The sequence below is a fragment of the Falco punctatus genome, assembly GCF_963210335.1.
Source record: "Falco punctatus genome assembly, chromosome: 1".
Lineage (NCBI taxonomy): Eukaryota > Metazoa > Chordata > Aves > Falconiformes > Falconidae > Falco > Falco punctatus.
Genome location: NC_137580.1, coordinates 24,870,502 through 24,886,946, shown reverse-complemented (window position 1 = coordinate 24,886,946; position 16,445 = coordinate 24,870,502). Strand labels below are relative to the sequence as shown.

Here is a 16,445-nt window from a genome sequence, read left to right as displayed (position 1 = left end):
AAGGCAGTTGTGGTGGGTTGACTGTGACTGGATGCCAGGTGCCCACCAAGCCACTCTGAATCCCCTCCTCAGCAGAATGGCGGGGGAGAAAATAAGATAGCAAAAAACCCCAAAAATTTGTGGGTCAGGAGAAAGGCAGTTTAATGAAGCAATAGCAAAAGTTGCACATGCAGAAGCGAAGGAAGAAAAAAAGATGTTATTCCCTACTTCCCATCAGCAGGCGATGTTTGGCCATTTCCTGGGAAGCAGGGCTTCAGCATGCATAGCAGTTGCTCTGGAAGACAAACATCATAAATAGCAAATGCCATCCCTTCCTTCTTTCTGTTAGTTTTTGTATCTGAGCACATGTCATATGGTATGGAATATCCAGCCTTGATGCTGTGCTAGCACTGCTCAGCAGTAGTCAAAACACTGCTGTGTTCTCACCACCTTTCTAGTTACAGATACAAGCACAGCACCGAGGGCTGCTATGGAACTCAGCCAGACCCAATACAGCAATGCAGGCAGAAGACAGGATCAGTGAGATTGAAAAGGTGTTTCCAGTAGACCCTTTTTTGACTGAAGCAGAATTTGAATGATAGAAGAGAAGAAGTTATGGAGTGACATGACAACCACAAGTACTTCTGGATTAGAGCTTACCAAACTAGGAGAACTTTATACTTTTTCTGCTTGGTTGAGTTAGGGTTGCAACTGAAACATTTTTGTGTTACAAAATTCTGGGGCTTTCAGCACAGGATGGAGGAGAAAGTGGTTTTTTTTGTTACAGGAGAAGTGATGCAGGTGATATAGTTTAACAGTTAGGGTGCTGAAGAAAAGTTAAAGTTTTAAGATGGACACGTGATTTCTGTGTCCTCTGATCATGGGCTAAAAGAGAGTGTGAATACAACCCTGAGTTATGGTTGCAGATTTGGAAGGGAATGCTCATGGTGTTGTACTTACCATGATTTAATCAGTTCTTCTTTTTCTTCGAATCTTATTTTAGAGAACAAGTGGGACGAAACCTGTGTTTTGAAACTGGGACTACCAAAGCTCAATTTTCAGAAAAGATGTGTGGAAAACCTGAGGTGTAAAAGTGGCACCTCATTAATTAACAGTTGGCATTTTTTTGATCATGTTTCTTTTTTTGGTGGCTGCATCCTCATGGCATGTTGGATTTTTACTCTGCACATAGAGCAAGCATTTCAAGCATAGTCCTTTTTCACTTCTAAATGCTTTCTATTTTATTAGCCGCAGCTTGGCAGAGGCTTGTTCAGAAGGAGATGTAAATGCTGTGCGGAAGTTGCTAATTGAAGGACGAAGTGTGAACGAGCACACAGAAGAAGGGGAAAGCCTCCTTTGTTTAGCCTGCTCAGCAGGATATTATGAGCTTGCACAGGTTGGTTTCCTAGTTGTGTATCTGTACAAAAATAAGTGCTGAATTAATTGTATTCCAGTCTCATGCACCTGGGAGGTGGTGTTATAGTAGTAGATGTCAGTTAACTGGCAAATGAAGACTTAGATGTGAACTGAATGTTACTAAATGCATTCTTTGTGTTTACTTTCTCTAACTGATTTTAACACAAAACTGGGTGTTGGTGAAAGTAGGAGTTTTGTGTAGCATTTCAACCATCTTCATGTGCTGGTTTGTCACTTGCCAGAATTGTTGATCACCTTTGTGTTTGCAGGTTCTTCTGGCAATGCATGCTAATGTAGAGGACCGTGGTATTAAAGGAGACATAACACCTTTAATGGCTGCTGCTAATGGCGGACATGTCAAAATTGTCAAGTTGCTGCTAGCTCATGGTGCTGATGTGAATGCACAGTCATCAACAGGTAAATTAAGTGTGTTGAGCTTGTTGAAAATTACTGAAAAGCTGAGATTTTCAGTGTGCAAATCTTTTTGTGTGTCAGGAAATTTGGGAGGAATGGCTCTTGGCCCAGCAATGCAGAATGCTTCCTTGTGGTTTTACTATTTAACTTCTGCCTTTTCTTAAATGAAGCTATATTTGTTGGTTGCATACATACGAAGGTAGATAAGGTCAATTAAGAACTGAAAGGTATTTGCGTACGTAGGATTTGTTGTCAGGTAGCATTTTAATCACAATTGGGGAAGTTTGTGTGTACATAGAAATTATTTGGTTTCAAGTCTAGGAAACCAAGGGAAAATAGTAAACATAAGATGCACTCTACCACCCCACCCCTCTTCATCACAGTGGTTTGGTAGGCATTTGTCTTGAAGTGACCAAATTGGGAAATTTTCTTAGTTTGTGGGGCCTTGAGGTGGAGAGATGGTGTGTGGTCAGCAGACATTGACAAATGGAGTCCTGACCCTGAATGATGAGGAAAGTTGGGATAGCAGAAGGCACCTTATTATTTTTTTTTTTTCAGTGAAGTAGTTCTGAGTAGTAATACTGCTTTGACCTTTAACTTCTTTCAAGGTATCTTTCACAAAGGCACATATTTTGCTTATTCTGTTCAGATAAATATTTTTGTAGTTTTTTCATGGAGATTGTTTTCATCTCCTTGTAAAGCCTATGGGCATTTCTGAACTAGCCGTGTAGAAGTGTTAAGACTTGATTTAGAATCAGCAGTTCATTCTGTTCTTGTTTTGAGCTTTCTTTTTTACTGTGTAGTATGCCCCTGCTGATCAACAAGAAAAGGATGGGGTTTTGTGACAGGAGTTGGGATAGAAATGGGAAAATGAGTGTCGATACAGTCACCATGCACATGGAGACCTTCAGCCTGTCAGCACTGAGCTCCTTTGTGCAGTTACTTGCTTTTTTTCTCCTCCCTGTAGTTCTTGGTTTGTAGCCAAAAAAAACCCCCCTGTTCTGTAAGGTAGCTGGGTAAAAGGGGATGAAATGGAGCATAAGTTGAAGTTCCAAGTGTAGAAATGCTATCAAAATCTGTTGCTAAACTTTTTTTCTCTTCTGGCTTTAGGCAATACAGCCCTTACGTATGCTTGTGCTGGAGGCTACGTAGATGTTGTGAAAGTACTGCTGGAATCAGGTGCGAGTATTGAGGACCATAATGAGAATGGTCACACTCCTCTGATGGAAGCAGGAAGTGCTGGCCATGTGGAAGTGGCCAGAGTGCTGTTAGAAAATGGAGCGGGCATAAATACGCATTCCAATGAATTCAAGGAGAGTGCACTTACACTGGCTTGCTACAAAGGTATAGTACTGAATACCACGTTTATTAGAAAGGTGTGACAGGTGTGAAAAGTCTTCTCAAACATGTATTTATTCAGCCTTTATGTCCAGGACAAAATGAATTTAAAGGCTTTGAATAGACCCTTTCTAATACTTTTATCCCAGCTGTGATACCACATAGCATGTAGGTGCCATGTGTAGAATGATGATAGGTGGGGAGGGTGTAAGTATCAAGATACAAACCTTTTGCCTAAGTCGTCATGCTTTAAAAGATTATCTATTTAATTAGGAGACGAGGAGTAAATATAGTAAACTTTCTGTATTGTAGCTATATTATACAAAATACCTCTGCATAGATACAGAAATGACTGCATTTTAAAGGATTTAGCACCTGGAAAACATGCAGAATCTAGGGCTTCACATTTTAGGTGCCAGTGCTTAGGCAACAGGCCTCTCTTGCCTCCCTTAGAGAATTAGGCAGCGATCTTGCATCACCCAAGCAAGGGCTGAAGATGGTAACTAAGAGGCCAAATGTGTTCACACAGCTGAGCAGTTGCTCTTACAGTCACTTAGGACACGTTTTATTAGAGCTATTAAGAGTGGCTCTTGGCATCATAGAGTAATTGATGTCAGTAGCAGAGGTACTTCTGTGGCACCTCAGTACAAGATAGTCTTCGTCTTCTATGTTTCTTTTACCTGCCTTTATAAATTCTTGTTTTGCTGTTGCTGAACACCTTCATAAGCTGTGGTAACTTTCTTTTGTGGTGGCTCTCGGAGCAAAGACTGTTTTTAAGAGGGGATAGAGACCCCAAAACACTCCCTCCCTGAGAAAATGTGCTTGGGCTCTGAATCCTGCAGTGAGCTTGGAAAGTTGAAATGAAAAATAAAAGTTGGTGCTTAATCAGCTGCTCACTGGATATATGGGGCAGAAGTAAAGATACTTAGGCTGTTACGGTTTTTGCTTTACCCATATATGTTTTATCTGTCTTTTGTGAATTTCTGTGTTGCTTCAGATCGCATCTTTGGGGCATAAAGATAAGCTCTTTATTTCCTCATGTTGCTTGCTTCCTGTAGTAGAATGACACATGATATTTGGTCAGTAACTTGTCCCAAAGAAGGGGAAGGGTGCAAAATATAGTCTCTTTTGGCAGAATCTCTGCTGTTGATGATGTTGCTAGGTGTATTTCTACTTTTAAGGCTTAGCCACAGTTATAGTGAGTTACAAAACAGCAGGGTGGGGGTGTTTTTTTGTTAGACTTGGTTTTATATGCCTGCGTATGGTGTGGGTCATGACTGTGTAGCTAAGTTGACTGGACTTGGCACAGATACAGGACTTGATGAATTATAGCCATGAATTAATGGAGTGGCTGAGAGCAAATACTTTCAAAAAGCTGTTAGGTGTCCTTATTTTTAGAGGATTCCTACAGATGGTTGAACTCCTATCTGCTTCATGTGTGTTATGGTGTGAGGGCTGGTGTGAGCTCAGGGACTGGTTAGAATGCCATTCGTAAGAACAGTAACTTAAATCCTTAATGTCAAGCAAGCAGAGGGGAAATCCTGACTTCCCAACAAAAAACAAATATATTGTTGATGGAAAAAAATGGGAAATATCTTTCCAGAAAATAAATTATGCTGGTAAAGCTCCTGGAGCATGTGCTGCTTGGCTCTACTGTCACTTCAAGGAACACACGTAGTGCAGACATGATTTTAGAAACTTAAGTGAATTGGATTATATTTATAATAATTATGCTAAACTTCTGTGCACATTGAATGCATAGATATGAACATGTCTTTCAAGAGTGTTGCAGGGGACTTTATGTTGTAGCATGGCTGTCTGTTACCTTCGTTACATACATTAGACCCTTTCTATGCGTTGTGAAACATGTTTTATCAGTTAAATATTTTCTCCCTACAGGTCATCTAGAAATGGTGAGATTTCTGCTGGAAGCTGGTGCAGACCAGGAACACAAGACAGATGAAATGCATACTGCTCTTATGGAGGCTTGCATGGTAAGAGATATATGGCTTGAGCAGTGAGGTGTATGTACTTTTCACATCCTGAAGGTGAACAAAGTGATTCCTTTTGGTACAGAACCTACCTATGTGATGTTTCAGTTCTGTGTACTTTCACAGAAGAAATTGGAGGGCAGAGAGGGAGATACCTGGTTAAAAAATAGTGCTTCCTAAATGAGCAAAATTGAACTTGTTCCTCTTGGGGCTGACAAAGTAGTTGAATTCTTAAGTGACACCAGCTAGAAGTTGTATCATGTGAGCATTAGCAGGAGAGCTCTATTAACCTGTCCTTGGAATAAGTAGATTTCTGTATGTCCAGCACTTCATTATTTTTTTCCCATAAATGGCAGAAATCAGTGAGTAGGGCTGTGCTTATTGTCCCAGAGCAGCTTCTGTAGGCTGCATCTCTCCTTGTCGTATTTTGTGTCACTTGCTCTTGGCTTTTTGTGTTTCTGATAATCATGGAAGCTGGTTCAAAACAGCTATTTTTTGTGACTTCAGAGAAATGAATGACTTCAAGAGATAGCCAAAAGTAAACAAGAGTAATTTATTTGAATAGTACATTTATTTTCTTGCTTTGTGTAATTTTGCAGGCTTCTGGGCGAGCATCTTCCAGTTTACGATGGGCAAATGCTTTACAGACTAATTTCTAAATTAAGTAGCTTAAAGTGGAAGATTCTCAGGGGTTCTTGAAGGGCTTTTAACAGCTCTAGTGTGCTAAACATAGGCAGTGAATACTGTCATAACCTGGCTGCTGGACGCATTTAACATACTTGTGTCATGTTTAAGCAGTTTGTAAGCTACATGCCTTCAGTGCAGGTGGTTATGTTGAGGGGTGTGCATGCGCAGCTTGTTTCAGTATGGTTCACATAGCCATGTGCTCATCAAACATGGGATCAGAAGCTGTTTGGGAAGCAGCTAGGAAACAGAAGGGGACGTTGTTAACTTCTTGCTAATAAGACTACTTTCATGTTGTTTTGCCCATCTGAGGCAATTGTAAAATGACAGTGTAGAAAAATTACCTTTTTATAAAATGTAGTATGATTCTGAGAACAACTCTGATTTTTGTTTTTTATAAGTTTCTTGCTGTAGAACAGAAATACATGTGAAGTTTCCCTTGCAAAAGTGTTGTATGGGTACATTTTAATGCTGAAATTGTATAATTGGTGCCAGATTTAACAATTATTCCAGGATTTAGTGGTGACAAAGACTTGATAAATTCATGTCTTCAGAGATAGATTTTCTGTTTGAAGTACTGTTGGGCTATGTAAAGTCTCATGTATCTGCATCTTCTTTAAAGCGCATATCTTATTTGAAATCTATTCCCTACATATTACTTGAGGTAGTAGGATTCAGTTGCTTTGGCCTTTTCCTTTGGAGATTTCTTTTTATGGTGGAGTAAATATTCCCATTTATTCCCTTCATTTCTGCTTCAGGAATTGTTTAGGCTTTGGTACCCCTTCTCAGAGAGGTGAATATGCTGCTGTGACTTGGTTAACCCTGCACCATACCAAGGGTTGGCAGGGGTAAGCTAGCAGGGTGAAAAATTCAGCAGCTGTTAGTTGGTGTTTCTAGAATGAGAATGTTTTGAAACTTTTCCTGCTGGAGAAATGAAAATGAAACAAACCAGAGCAGAATTAGGCTTCAGTTTTAGACCCCGCCCCGTTTTCTTTGTGGCCCTGAATTGCAGTAAGCTGTTGAGCAATACTTACTGCAGAGGTTTTCTGTACTATTTAGGGTGTGTAGCCACAGCGTGCTTAGGTAGGTCAGTAGTTTGTGCCTTATGCCAAGATACATGCCAGATCCTTCATTTGAATATGGAATTTCAACATAAAACTGAAAACTTGTCTCTTGGGTTTCCTTTCTGTCCTCCTCTCTAAAGAAGATTTCTCATGGGTTGGGTTTTTCATTTCATTAGCCTTGCGTAGCGTCATGTGAATCTGTGGCTGTAGAGGAGCGCTGCAAATGCTTATTTAGTCTTCCCTTCCCTGAAATAACTGTAATGGTTCTAAAATCAGCCAGTTGTGCCTACTGAGGGAAGTTAATGGCTTCAGATAGGGGAATCATTAACAGAAAGCACCATACTTCTCAAAAAGTCATTAGAAAGGCAGGCATGTAGATAAACAGGACTGCAGCTATTGTTTATCTCACTCTGAAATCTGAATAGATTAGCCTTATAAAAATCATGGACACTTTCCTTGCAGCAAATTTATTGTTGGAACATGGTGATAGAATTAAGTTGTTCAATGTTGCAGTAGCCTTCTCGTTGGGACATTTTCTTCACAGATCAGAAGTTTGCAGAGAAAGTTGCTATTTCATGGAGCAAGCCTTGTTTTCCTTGCCACTCTTTTACCTCCATGAACAAACTAACAAAAGTCCATTGGACTCGTGGAAGTGTTGAGACCCAGTTTTTACAAAGACTTAGTGAGCAATAGGGAAAGAAAATAAAAATCTGCCTCCCTTATTTCTGCAGGAAACTATTCCAAAGTAGGCATTTACATGCTGCTGCTTGGAATTGACAGACAGCTGAGAGTCTCAGTACCTTCAGCTCTGCTTAGGAGAGGGAGCAGCTTTCCATAGCAGTACTTGAAAAGGTTGCAGTCTGAAATAAAGCAGCACAGGGCCTTCTCATCTCTGCATGTTTTTTTCTGCAGAAACAGTTGTCACTCTTCAGTAGCAGAAGAAAACTACCTTCTTTAGAATAGCATTGAACTTGAATATATGTTATAGAACCGTGAGACTGTTTAAACCTTCTACAAGGCGTTTGGGAAGACTTCTGACAGAGCTTTTTCTATAGACAGCAGTTAACATTGGTTTAATGCAAATGAGTTCCTGGGCAATGTGATTTGCCTTCTGGGAACAAAAAGCAGGTATATCGAGTTTGTGCTTCCTCTTACTGAAGTTACTTCATTTGCCACAGCAAGGGCTGAGTACTGTTTGCCCACAGTGGTTGATCCTTAAAATACACCTGGTGCGCTTGTGCAGGTTGATCAGATGACTTTTTGTGATCTAACAGCAGTTCTGAGGATTTTCCTAGCTGTTGTAAAAGAGCTGAACAGCACCACCCCATTGCAGGGCTTGTGAAAGCACAGATAAAATTTCTTTGTGTGGTTATTCCACCAGCAGTTATTCTCAAGGCTGCTTGGCCCATGTAAGAAGCTTTGAAGCATACCTTTATACTGCTGTTTGCCATGCTTGTTGTGGATTGGGGATGATTAGTGACCTGTCTTGCCAGAGCCTAATGGTTGAGGCACTGTCTCTGCATTTCCCTAAGGAAAGATTCTTTATGGAGTCTTGGAGTTTTTCCCTAATATAGTATTGTCATTTCATGTAAAAGGTGAATATGCCCTAGTTAATGTCCTAGATATTTTTCTGAGAGGAAATCGTGTTTTGCTCCCTGTATATTAGAAGAAGGTATAAAACACTTCAAATGAAGTGTAAAAATGTCGGAGGCAGTTCTGTTTTTGTCTGGAAAAGAGCTCTTCGGGGTTGTGGTTTCTAGCTTGGCAAGGATGGCAATGGCTGCAATTTGCTGTCTCATGAATTAATCTGAGATCAAGGCACACTTGCCTTGTTCAATGACAGCCTTGGGTTAGCTTCGTGTTCTTGGTAAGCTGCTGGTTGTTCTATGCAGTCGTCCTGTGTTTTGTGTGTTAGACCTTTTCCCATTATGGTTGCTCCAAGTTTGAATGGTGGCAGTTTCCTTATGGAGAAAACCAGCTTGGAGAGTCTGTGCTGTTGTTGGACTGCAGTGACCAAGCCAGTCTCTGCTTCTGTCTAAACAAAAGCAGGACTGAGTGGCAGCTGGATATGTCACTGTTAGGCCTCCAGTATAAACATAGAGCTGAAAAGCCACTTCAAATAGTTCCTGAATTTATGGCATACTAAAAACATGGCAAAGATCATACGGTCAAGTATAGTATTTTCTTTCTTTCTAAAGGAAGAAAGCAAACTTAAGACCTTGTTTTGGTAAAATGAGTTTGACAGCATGATGATGGTATCTGGAAAATCCTACCAAGGTCCTGCCAAGGGAAGGTTCAGGTGCCTCCTGTGATGTATGAGGAACCCTTGACAAATGGTCTTGTTTTGGCTTTTCTCTTGGAGGGAGAAAGCAAATCCTGGCACTGATATTAAACTGAGCAGTGAAATAGTTCTGCAGGAGCCAAGAGACAAGCAATGTCAGCATGCACAACTTCTTTTTAAGAAAGGAAGGAAGCAAAATTGTTAAACTTAAATCCTGTCCTCTCTTCCGCCTCCCTCCCCAGAAGCTGGGAATCTGTAAATACTCCAAGACACTAATAGCCTGCATGGACGTGAGGACAGTCTGTACTCCTGGCATGCGTTGCTTTTATAACTAAAATACACTGTATTTAACAATGCAAGCGCATGTTGAATTTCAAACAAAATTCCTTCTTTTTGTCGAAGTGGGGAGCGTTGGCATTGAGTGACTTGTTTGCAATGTAAAGGTTTTGTAGTCTTCAGGAAGAACAGCAAGACCTGTTCTTACACCCAGGAGATTTTTTTTTTTTTTTGACTGATATTCTCTTCATTCTCCTTTATTTATTAGACTGCTTGTGTTGTTACTAGTAAATTTGTTGGCAGAATACAAGAAGAAATACATTTGAGTAGTAACTTACTAATTAGAATTCGTATTCCTTAAATAATTTTGCACATATGGTTCTGTCTACAGTCTTTAACAAAGAGGAGTACTGGGTGTCAGAGGATTTTGCTATTGTTCTTGTGGAGGAGGCAAGCTTCTAAAAGTGTTGAGCTCCCTCTCAGCTGCTGAGTTTTGGGTTTTTGTGTGGGTTTCTTGGTTTGGTTTTTTCCCACCTAAGCAAGCTGATCTTGAACACTTGAACTTGAGTCTGATATGAAGAAGCTGACCAGCTTGTTACTGACACAATTGGTGGGAAAGTTTAATGTGTGGCTCAAAATATTTCAGTCTTGAATTGAACATATTCACTAAAACGTGCTTGAAGCTTCTTTGGGTGCCTATTTAATAATAGCTCTTTAGCTTTTATACAAATACTTTGGTAAAAAAAATTAGGAAAACTATTAAGCAAGTTTAATTATTTTTTTGGACTGCTTTACTTATTTGTTGCTTTGTGTCTTCTGAGGGCATTTGAGTGGGTGACTACTTAAAGCTTAGGAGAAGAGGAGCAATTCTTCTAGGTTGACAGTCTTTTGATCTTGGGTTTTTTTGAATTCCTAGGATGGCCATGTGGAAGTGGCAAGATTACTTCTTGACAGTGGAGCTCAGGTGAACATGCCTGCTGACTCTTTTGAGTCTCCATTGACTTTGGCAGCCTGTGGCGGGCATGTTGAACTGGCAGCTTTGTTGATTGAACGTGGAGCTAACTTGGAAGAGGTAAACGATGAAGGATACACACCATTAATGGAAGCAGCTAGAGAAGGCCATGAAGAGATGGTGGCACTGTTACTTGGTCAAGGTAACTATTGTCGTGCCTTCTATGGACTGTAATTCAGTAGGTATCTGTGTATGTTAGGAGGCAGGGGGAAAGCTAAGTTACAGTAATTTTGGTTTCCTCCTTCAACAGCTTCTGCCCTCCTGTTTTTGGACAGTTGTTGGGTGGTTGGGTTTTTTTTTGTTTGGTTTTTTTGTGTTTTTTTTTTTTTTAGCAAAATGTCCTTTGCTCTACTAGTTCTTATAAGTGGTCATTCTGAATTGTTCTTCAGAACAGGTTTGCATTTATCAGACAGACATTGAACCATGAACTGTTAATGTGGGTAGCTTGTGCTCTGCACAATGGCCTTGGCCTATCTTGAGATGGTGTTATTGCTGAAAAGCTGTAGATAAGTGCTTTGAGGCCCTCAGAGGGATTTCCAAAGACATTAAAGTTGAAATCTTTAAATTTGATACACCATGATTTTAGAAGAAAATTTCTGCAGCTGTAGAACATAAGTTACAAAAAGATGCCTTGTGCATAGGGAATGGCTTTGTCAGCTGATACTGGTTTCAGTAACTGGTGTTTTATTTTGTTTTAAGGAGCAAACATCAATGCTCAAACAGAAGAAACGCAAGAAACTGCATTAACTCTGGCTTGCTGTGGAGGTTTTTTGGAGGTTGCAGATTTTCTTATTAAAGCAGGAGCTGATATAGAACTTGGTTGTTCCACACCTTTGATGGAGGCGGCTCAAGAGGGTCATTTGGAGCTGGTTAAATATTTATTAGCTGCAGGTATGGAGTAGTTTTGTTAACGGTTCTGTAGAGAATGTAACCTTGAGAGAAAAATATCTTTTTCCATACTCATTACACTTTCACTAGCAGCTTCTTGAAGTTGACTGCAAAGGTTTGTGGAACTTTAAGTAATTTATTAGTTTGATCCTAATTTAGCTTTTGAAGATGAGGCTGATGTAAACTTACTTGAAACTAAACTTCTAGTTTATGTTTACTTGTTTTATTCCTCTAGAGTATGATTAAGTTGTCTGTTTCAAAGATAATGGATTGGAAGGGGGAAATTTAAAAATTACTATCTGATCATGGTAAAGATGATGAAGACAGTTGCATATTTTCTGTAATGAACTTCATAAAGCTTACATGCTCATTACTACTGCTTCAGGGGCTAATGTGCATGCAACAACAGCAACAGGTGACACAGCACTGACATATGCCTGTGAAAATGGCCATACTGATGTAGCAGATGTCTTACTTCAGGCAGGTGCAGATCTGGTAAGTCATTACCTTCTTAAAGTCTTATTAGGTAATAAAATTATAAATGCGTGCTGTTTTTGTCCCATGTCTGTTGCTGAAAACTTAGCAGTTTGCTGTTATTTGTTACAGTTGTATTCAAATTGTTTTTTAACCTTTTTCTTTTAAAGAAGTGAGAATTGGTGATGCTTTTCTAATAGTTCTCAGGCTGTTTAATTACCTGAAAGTGCTTAGGTCAATTGTGGTACTTTGGCAACTGATGTCTAAAGCATTTCCAAGCCTTTCAGAGTTGCTTGTACAGAAAAAATAGGGGATCTTTTGTCATGTGCAGTCCTGAATGGTATTCAGCTTTAAACTGTTGAGCTGATCATGCGTTAGTACATGTACCTGTGAATTTGTTCTGTTCCTTGTGCAGCAAGCAGTTGATAGGTCTGTTCTGACATGATCTAGTTGGTATACCGTAATGCAGTTAAGATGACAGAGGTAAATCGATTTTTACATTTCAGTAGGCTTGTACAGCTGTATGTTATCAAGAAGTGAAGTTAAGCATGACAGTACATAATATGTTTAACTAAAATCCCCATCATGTGCCTGAATACTACTTGTCCAGAACTCTCGACCTGTACAAAGGTAGGTAGGTAGTTTCATCCATCTGCAAGACGGGCTCAGTTCAAATGTTAAATGAATTTTTGTCTGCATTTTGTAAAACATTAAAAAGAGTTCTTCTGTGCCTGGTGTCTTTCCAATCAAAAAAACCCAGAAGGCTGAATTGCATCCTTTCACGCCTGCTACTTCTGAATTTTAAGCCTTTCTTTATCTGCTCTAGGAGCATGAATCAGAAGGTGGAAGAACTCCTCTCATGAAAGCTGCAAGGGCAGGTCATGTTTGCACTGTTCAGTTCTTGATTAGCAAAGGTAAGAGTGTGAGAAGGGTTTGGCGTTCCTGGTGCTCGAAATACTCGAGGTTAAGAACATGTTAGTACTAGTGTAACTTTCTTGGATTTGTTTCAAAATATTTTAAGTCAAGTAGGTAATTGATTCTCAAACTAGGCACGTAATGATCACCTCTGGTTTCTGGTGAGATTAGTGGGAACTGCAGCTGCTTCTGAAAACAGTTACATTCCAGCCTCTGGTGCCTAGTAAAAGCAGCAACAGTAGTAGTGCTTACTGGGTGTCTCCATGCTCTTGGTGTGGCTTTTGAGCAATCTTTCCAGAAGCTGAACTTGAAGTGCCTGTTTGTCTCAAAGTTGTGACTTAGTTCTGACAAAATCAAGCAAGTTCATCGGCTCCAGCCTTACATCACTGTTGAACGCATAGAGTTGACACGTCTCAGAATTGCTGTTTTCTCTCTCTTGAGCTGATAGTGATGGATTTTTCTTGTACCTTCCTTGTATGGAGCAGGACTGGCCTAAAGCTTCAGTGTGATGTAGTTTTCCCTGTCTAGATTGTAGAGGAAGGAAGCAGAGCTGCAGTGAATCATCTGCTTGCTGGTGCTAAGATGCATGGATCAACGTGCTGGATCTTAGCATTTGTTTTAATTTTAAAAAGAGGGACAGCCCTAGCACAATTGGTGCAGTTTTAAAAACAATAGGTTAATCTGCTGTGTGATGTTCTGTGCTTACAAGGAATCCATTAGAAAAGTGAGGTTGGAGTATAAGTCCAGGTAGGGTTGCTCTTCTGTTAAAAGGTCTTCTGATGATAGTAGTAATTGACTGTTTGTCAGTTCTAAGACTGCAGCCATGGAGAACTACAGGTTTGTATTTAAGAAAAGTTAACTTCCTGTCACTTTAGGTACAGGAGAATGAGTAGAAGTCTTTCTAAATAATATTTCTCCCTGTTATTTTTGAAGGAGCAAATGTGAATAGGACCACAGCTAACAACGATCATACAGTATTGTCGCTGGCCTGTGCTGGAGGTCATTTGGCAGTTGTGGAATTATTGCTAGCTCATGGTGCTGATCCTACACACAGACTGAAGGTTTGTTGCTCAACCTTGTCTTCCTCTGAAGTAGTCTTCCATTAATCTTAAAACTAACAATACCCATGCAAATTTTCTCCTTTTGTGTTCTCTGCAACTGACCCAACATGTCATGATTTAAATGAAGTAAGGTGCAAGAGCTGGTATTTACACAAGCAGGTGTTATGCTCGTGACCATGTTTATGTAAGTTGTTAGGAGTAGTGCAGGTCTATTCATTACCATGAAAGTATAGGTTGTGCTCAAGTAGTAAGGTCCTTCTAAAAAGTACTAGGGTTTTTTGGAAATACTTAAGTGTCCTTAACTGCAGGTAGAATGACTGTTTATTAAAGCAGTCTTAATAGATATTCCATTGTGTCTCCCAAAATGCTTCAGTGCTGTCATGTTTTGATGATGCTGTTTTCTAATACTGTGGTCTTTCCCTCATTAGGATGGATCAACTATGTTAATAGAGGCAGCAAAAGGTGGTCATACCAGCGTGGTTTGTTACCTTCTAGATTACCCAAACAACTTGCTTTCTGCTCCTCCACCTGATGCTACTCAGCTGACCCCACCATCCCATGATTTGAATAGGGTAAGATGTAAGGGCTGGTTGTCTGTGGATTTGTGGGGCTTTTTTGCATTTCTTTTTGTAGCTTACTTGGGAGTTTAAAGATGAGAGAAGAGTTAATCATTCATTTCATGAACTACTGAACTGTAGGTGAACACACTGAAAATTACTTTGAGCTGTCTTGAAAATCGTAAAGACCTTTGAGCATCACTGTGTAGTGCTTTCATCGTTGTTCTTTTTGCTCTATAAATATTACTGGAAAAAGTGAAGAGGGGGGAAAAGAACCCCAGCAAGTAAAAAGGTTGTCTTTAATGAGGCTTTTTGGAATTACATTTGTAGCCCATTGTGACTTGTATTTGCTTTACCATAGTATAACCCTGTACCATGCTGAGACAAGTATTGTTCAGCAATTAATTTCTTAGGTTAAAATTGCAGAGTATATACAAGTCAGATGATCTCAAATTGTTAACTACTGAACTTGGCATATTAAAAAGAAGTATTAAGTGTTACTAGTCACCATTTAAAGTCTGCTTTTCTAACAGGTTTTGTTTACCTTCTATTGAATTATAACTAGATTAGAGTATGAGAAAAGTAATCTGTTAGTATCCAACATTTTAGGCTCCTCGTGTACCAGTGCAGGCGCTGCCCATGGTCGTTCCACCCCAGGAGCCTGACAAACCCCCTGCTAATGTCGCCACAACCCTTCCCATCAGAAATAAAGGTCAGTCTTAGTTCTGGAGCTTATTTTCTAAATATCCTTCCTTAGGCAGAAGATAGAGGGTTGCACTTCTAGCAGAGTAGTTCCTATGAAGAGTGCTTATGGATTCAGTCAAGGAAATGGCAATTTTTTTTTTAAGGATTTGCTTATCTGCCAAATATGAAGTATCAGTCATCTAACCCTGTAATCGTAAAGCGTCAAGAAATCTGCCTAAATAAACATGTTTAAATATATATTAGTCTGACATACTGGACTAATGCAAAATGTCACCCAGAAGCCTTATGTAAATTTGATAATGGTAGTTGTAAAAACAATGTTAATCTCCATATTGTAGTTGATTTGATAACTTGTGTTTACTTAGAATAGTAGTCTTGGAGTGGGTTTGACTAATTTGAAGGCGGAATTTCTTGTGCTATAAAATATGTAGTCTGATGTGGCTCAGGTCCTGCTAGGACTAAATTTGCATCTATTTTGATACCGCCATTTTGACACTTAACGCTTTCTGTACTTAAGAATTTTCTTCCAAAACTATTTTTATCAAGGATCAGCAATAGTGCAAATACAGGCGTGCATGTCATAAAATTAATACTGTGTGTACACTTGTATTGTTCTGGAAATACAGCGAGGATGACTGGAAGAAACTGGGCACCTCCACTGGCTCAAATCCTGAGTTTTGATTTGCCTTTCGCCCTTCAAAATTAACCGATTGTTCCTTCTCCAACTGGTATGGCAGACCATGTCAGCTGTGTTACTGTGGACTTCTTCATAAAAGATGAATTGGATTAGTCCATCGCTCATTCTTACAGAAAGGCTGAAATATTTGCCTTGTCTGGGCAGAGAGCCAAGTTTTGACACAGGCAAAATAATGTCTGCTATGGATAAAATAGTAGTGGCTAAACATACCCTGTTAGATCATGTTAAATATTGATAAATGACTATTCTGGGTTCTAGCGCTGTTTGTCAACTGAGCAAAGCTGGATACCTGTAGTGAAAGGATTCAGTAGTCCTAGAAAGTGTAGCACTTCCTAAAATGTACTGAGTTACTCACAAAACTGGTGGCCTAGAGCAAGTCACCTGTCCCTTGAGATGTTTTTGCATCACTTTTGCTGTGCTTTCAGGGCTGTAACCATACATTTAAGTCTTAACACATTGATAACCAGTCGCAAAACATCAAGTAAAGAGACAGCATATCCTTTCTTTTTGTTCCCCTTTATCTTGTAGCACCACTTGATAACAGCGGCTCTTGAGACAATCGCTTCATTTGGCAAAAGTATAACAATTTTTGGAATAAATATGTCAACGTAGTGCAGGGTTATTTGGAATGTATGCGCAGTAATCTGTACTGTTAAATTCAATCTGACTGCTGTCTTAAAATTGGTAGTGAAA

General features: G+C 39.7%; 1 protein-coding gene across 6 annotated transcripts in view; it reads left to right on the top strand.

Annotated features, from left to right (window-relative positions):
• Positions 1-16,445, top strand: part of ANKRD17 (ankyrin repeat domain 17) — a 95,025-nt gene that overhangs the window by 46,003 nt on the left and 32,577 nt on the right. For all 6 annotated transcript variants that reach the window (XM_080407961.1, XM_080407960.1, XM_080407959.1 and 3 more), the window contains exons 4-14: positions 1,228-1,375; positions 1,665-1,812; positions 2,920-3,153; positions 5,047-5,141; positions 10,360-10,597; positions 11,155-11,346; positions 11,729-11,838; positions 12,644-12,731; positions 13,666-13,793; positions 14,222-14,365; positions 14,960-15,062. In XM_080407961.1, the coding sequence (XP_080264087.1) occupies positions 1,228-1,375; positions 1,665-1,812; positions 2,920-3,153; positions 5,047-5,141; positions 10,360-10,597; positions 11,155-11,346; positions 11,729-11,838; positions 12,644-12,731; positions 13,666-13,793; positions 14,222-14,365; positions 14,960-15,062 (1,628 nt within the window). The remainder of the gene's footprint in view (positions 1-1,227; positions 1,376-1,664; positions 1,813-2,919; positions 3,154-5,046; positions 5,142-10,359; positions 10,598-11,154; positions 11,347-11,728; positions 11,839-12,643; positions 12,732-13,665; positions 13,794-14,221; positions 14,366-14,959; positions 15,063-16,445) is intronic.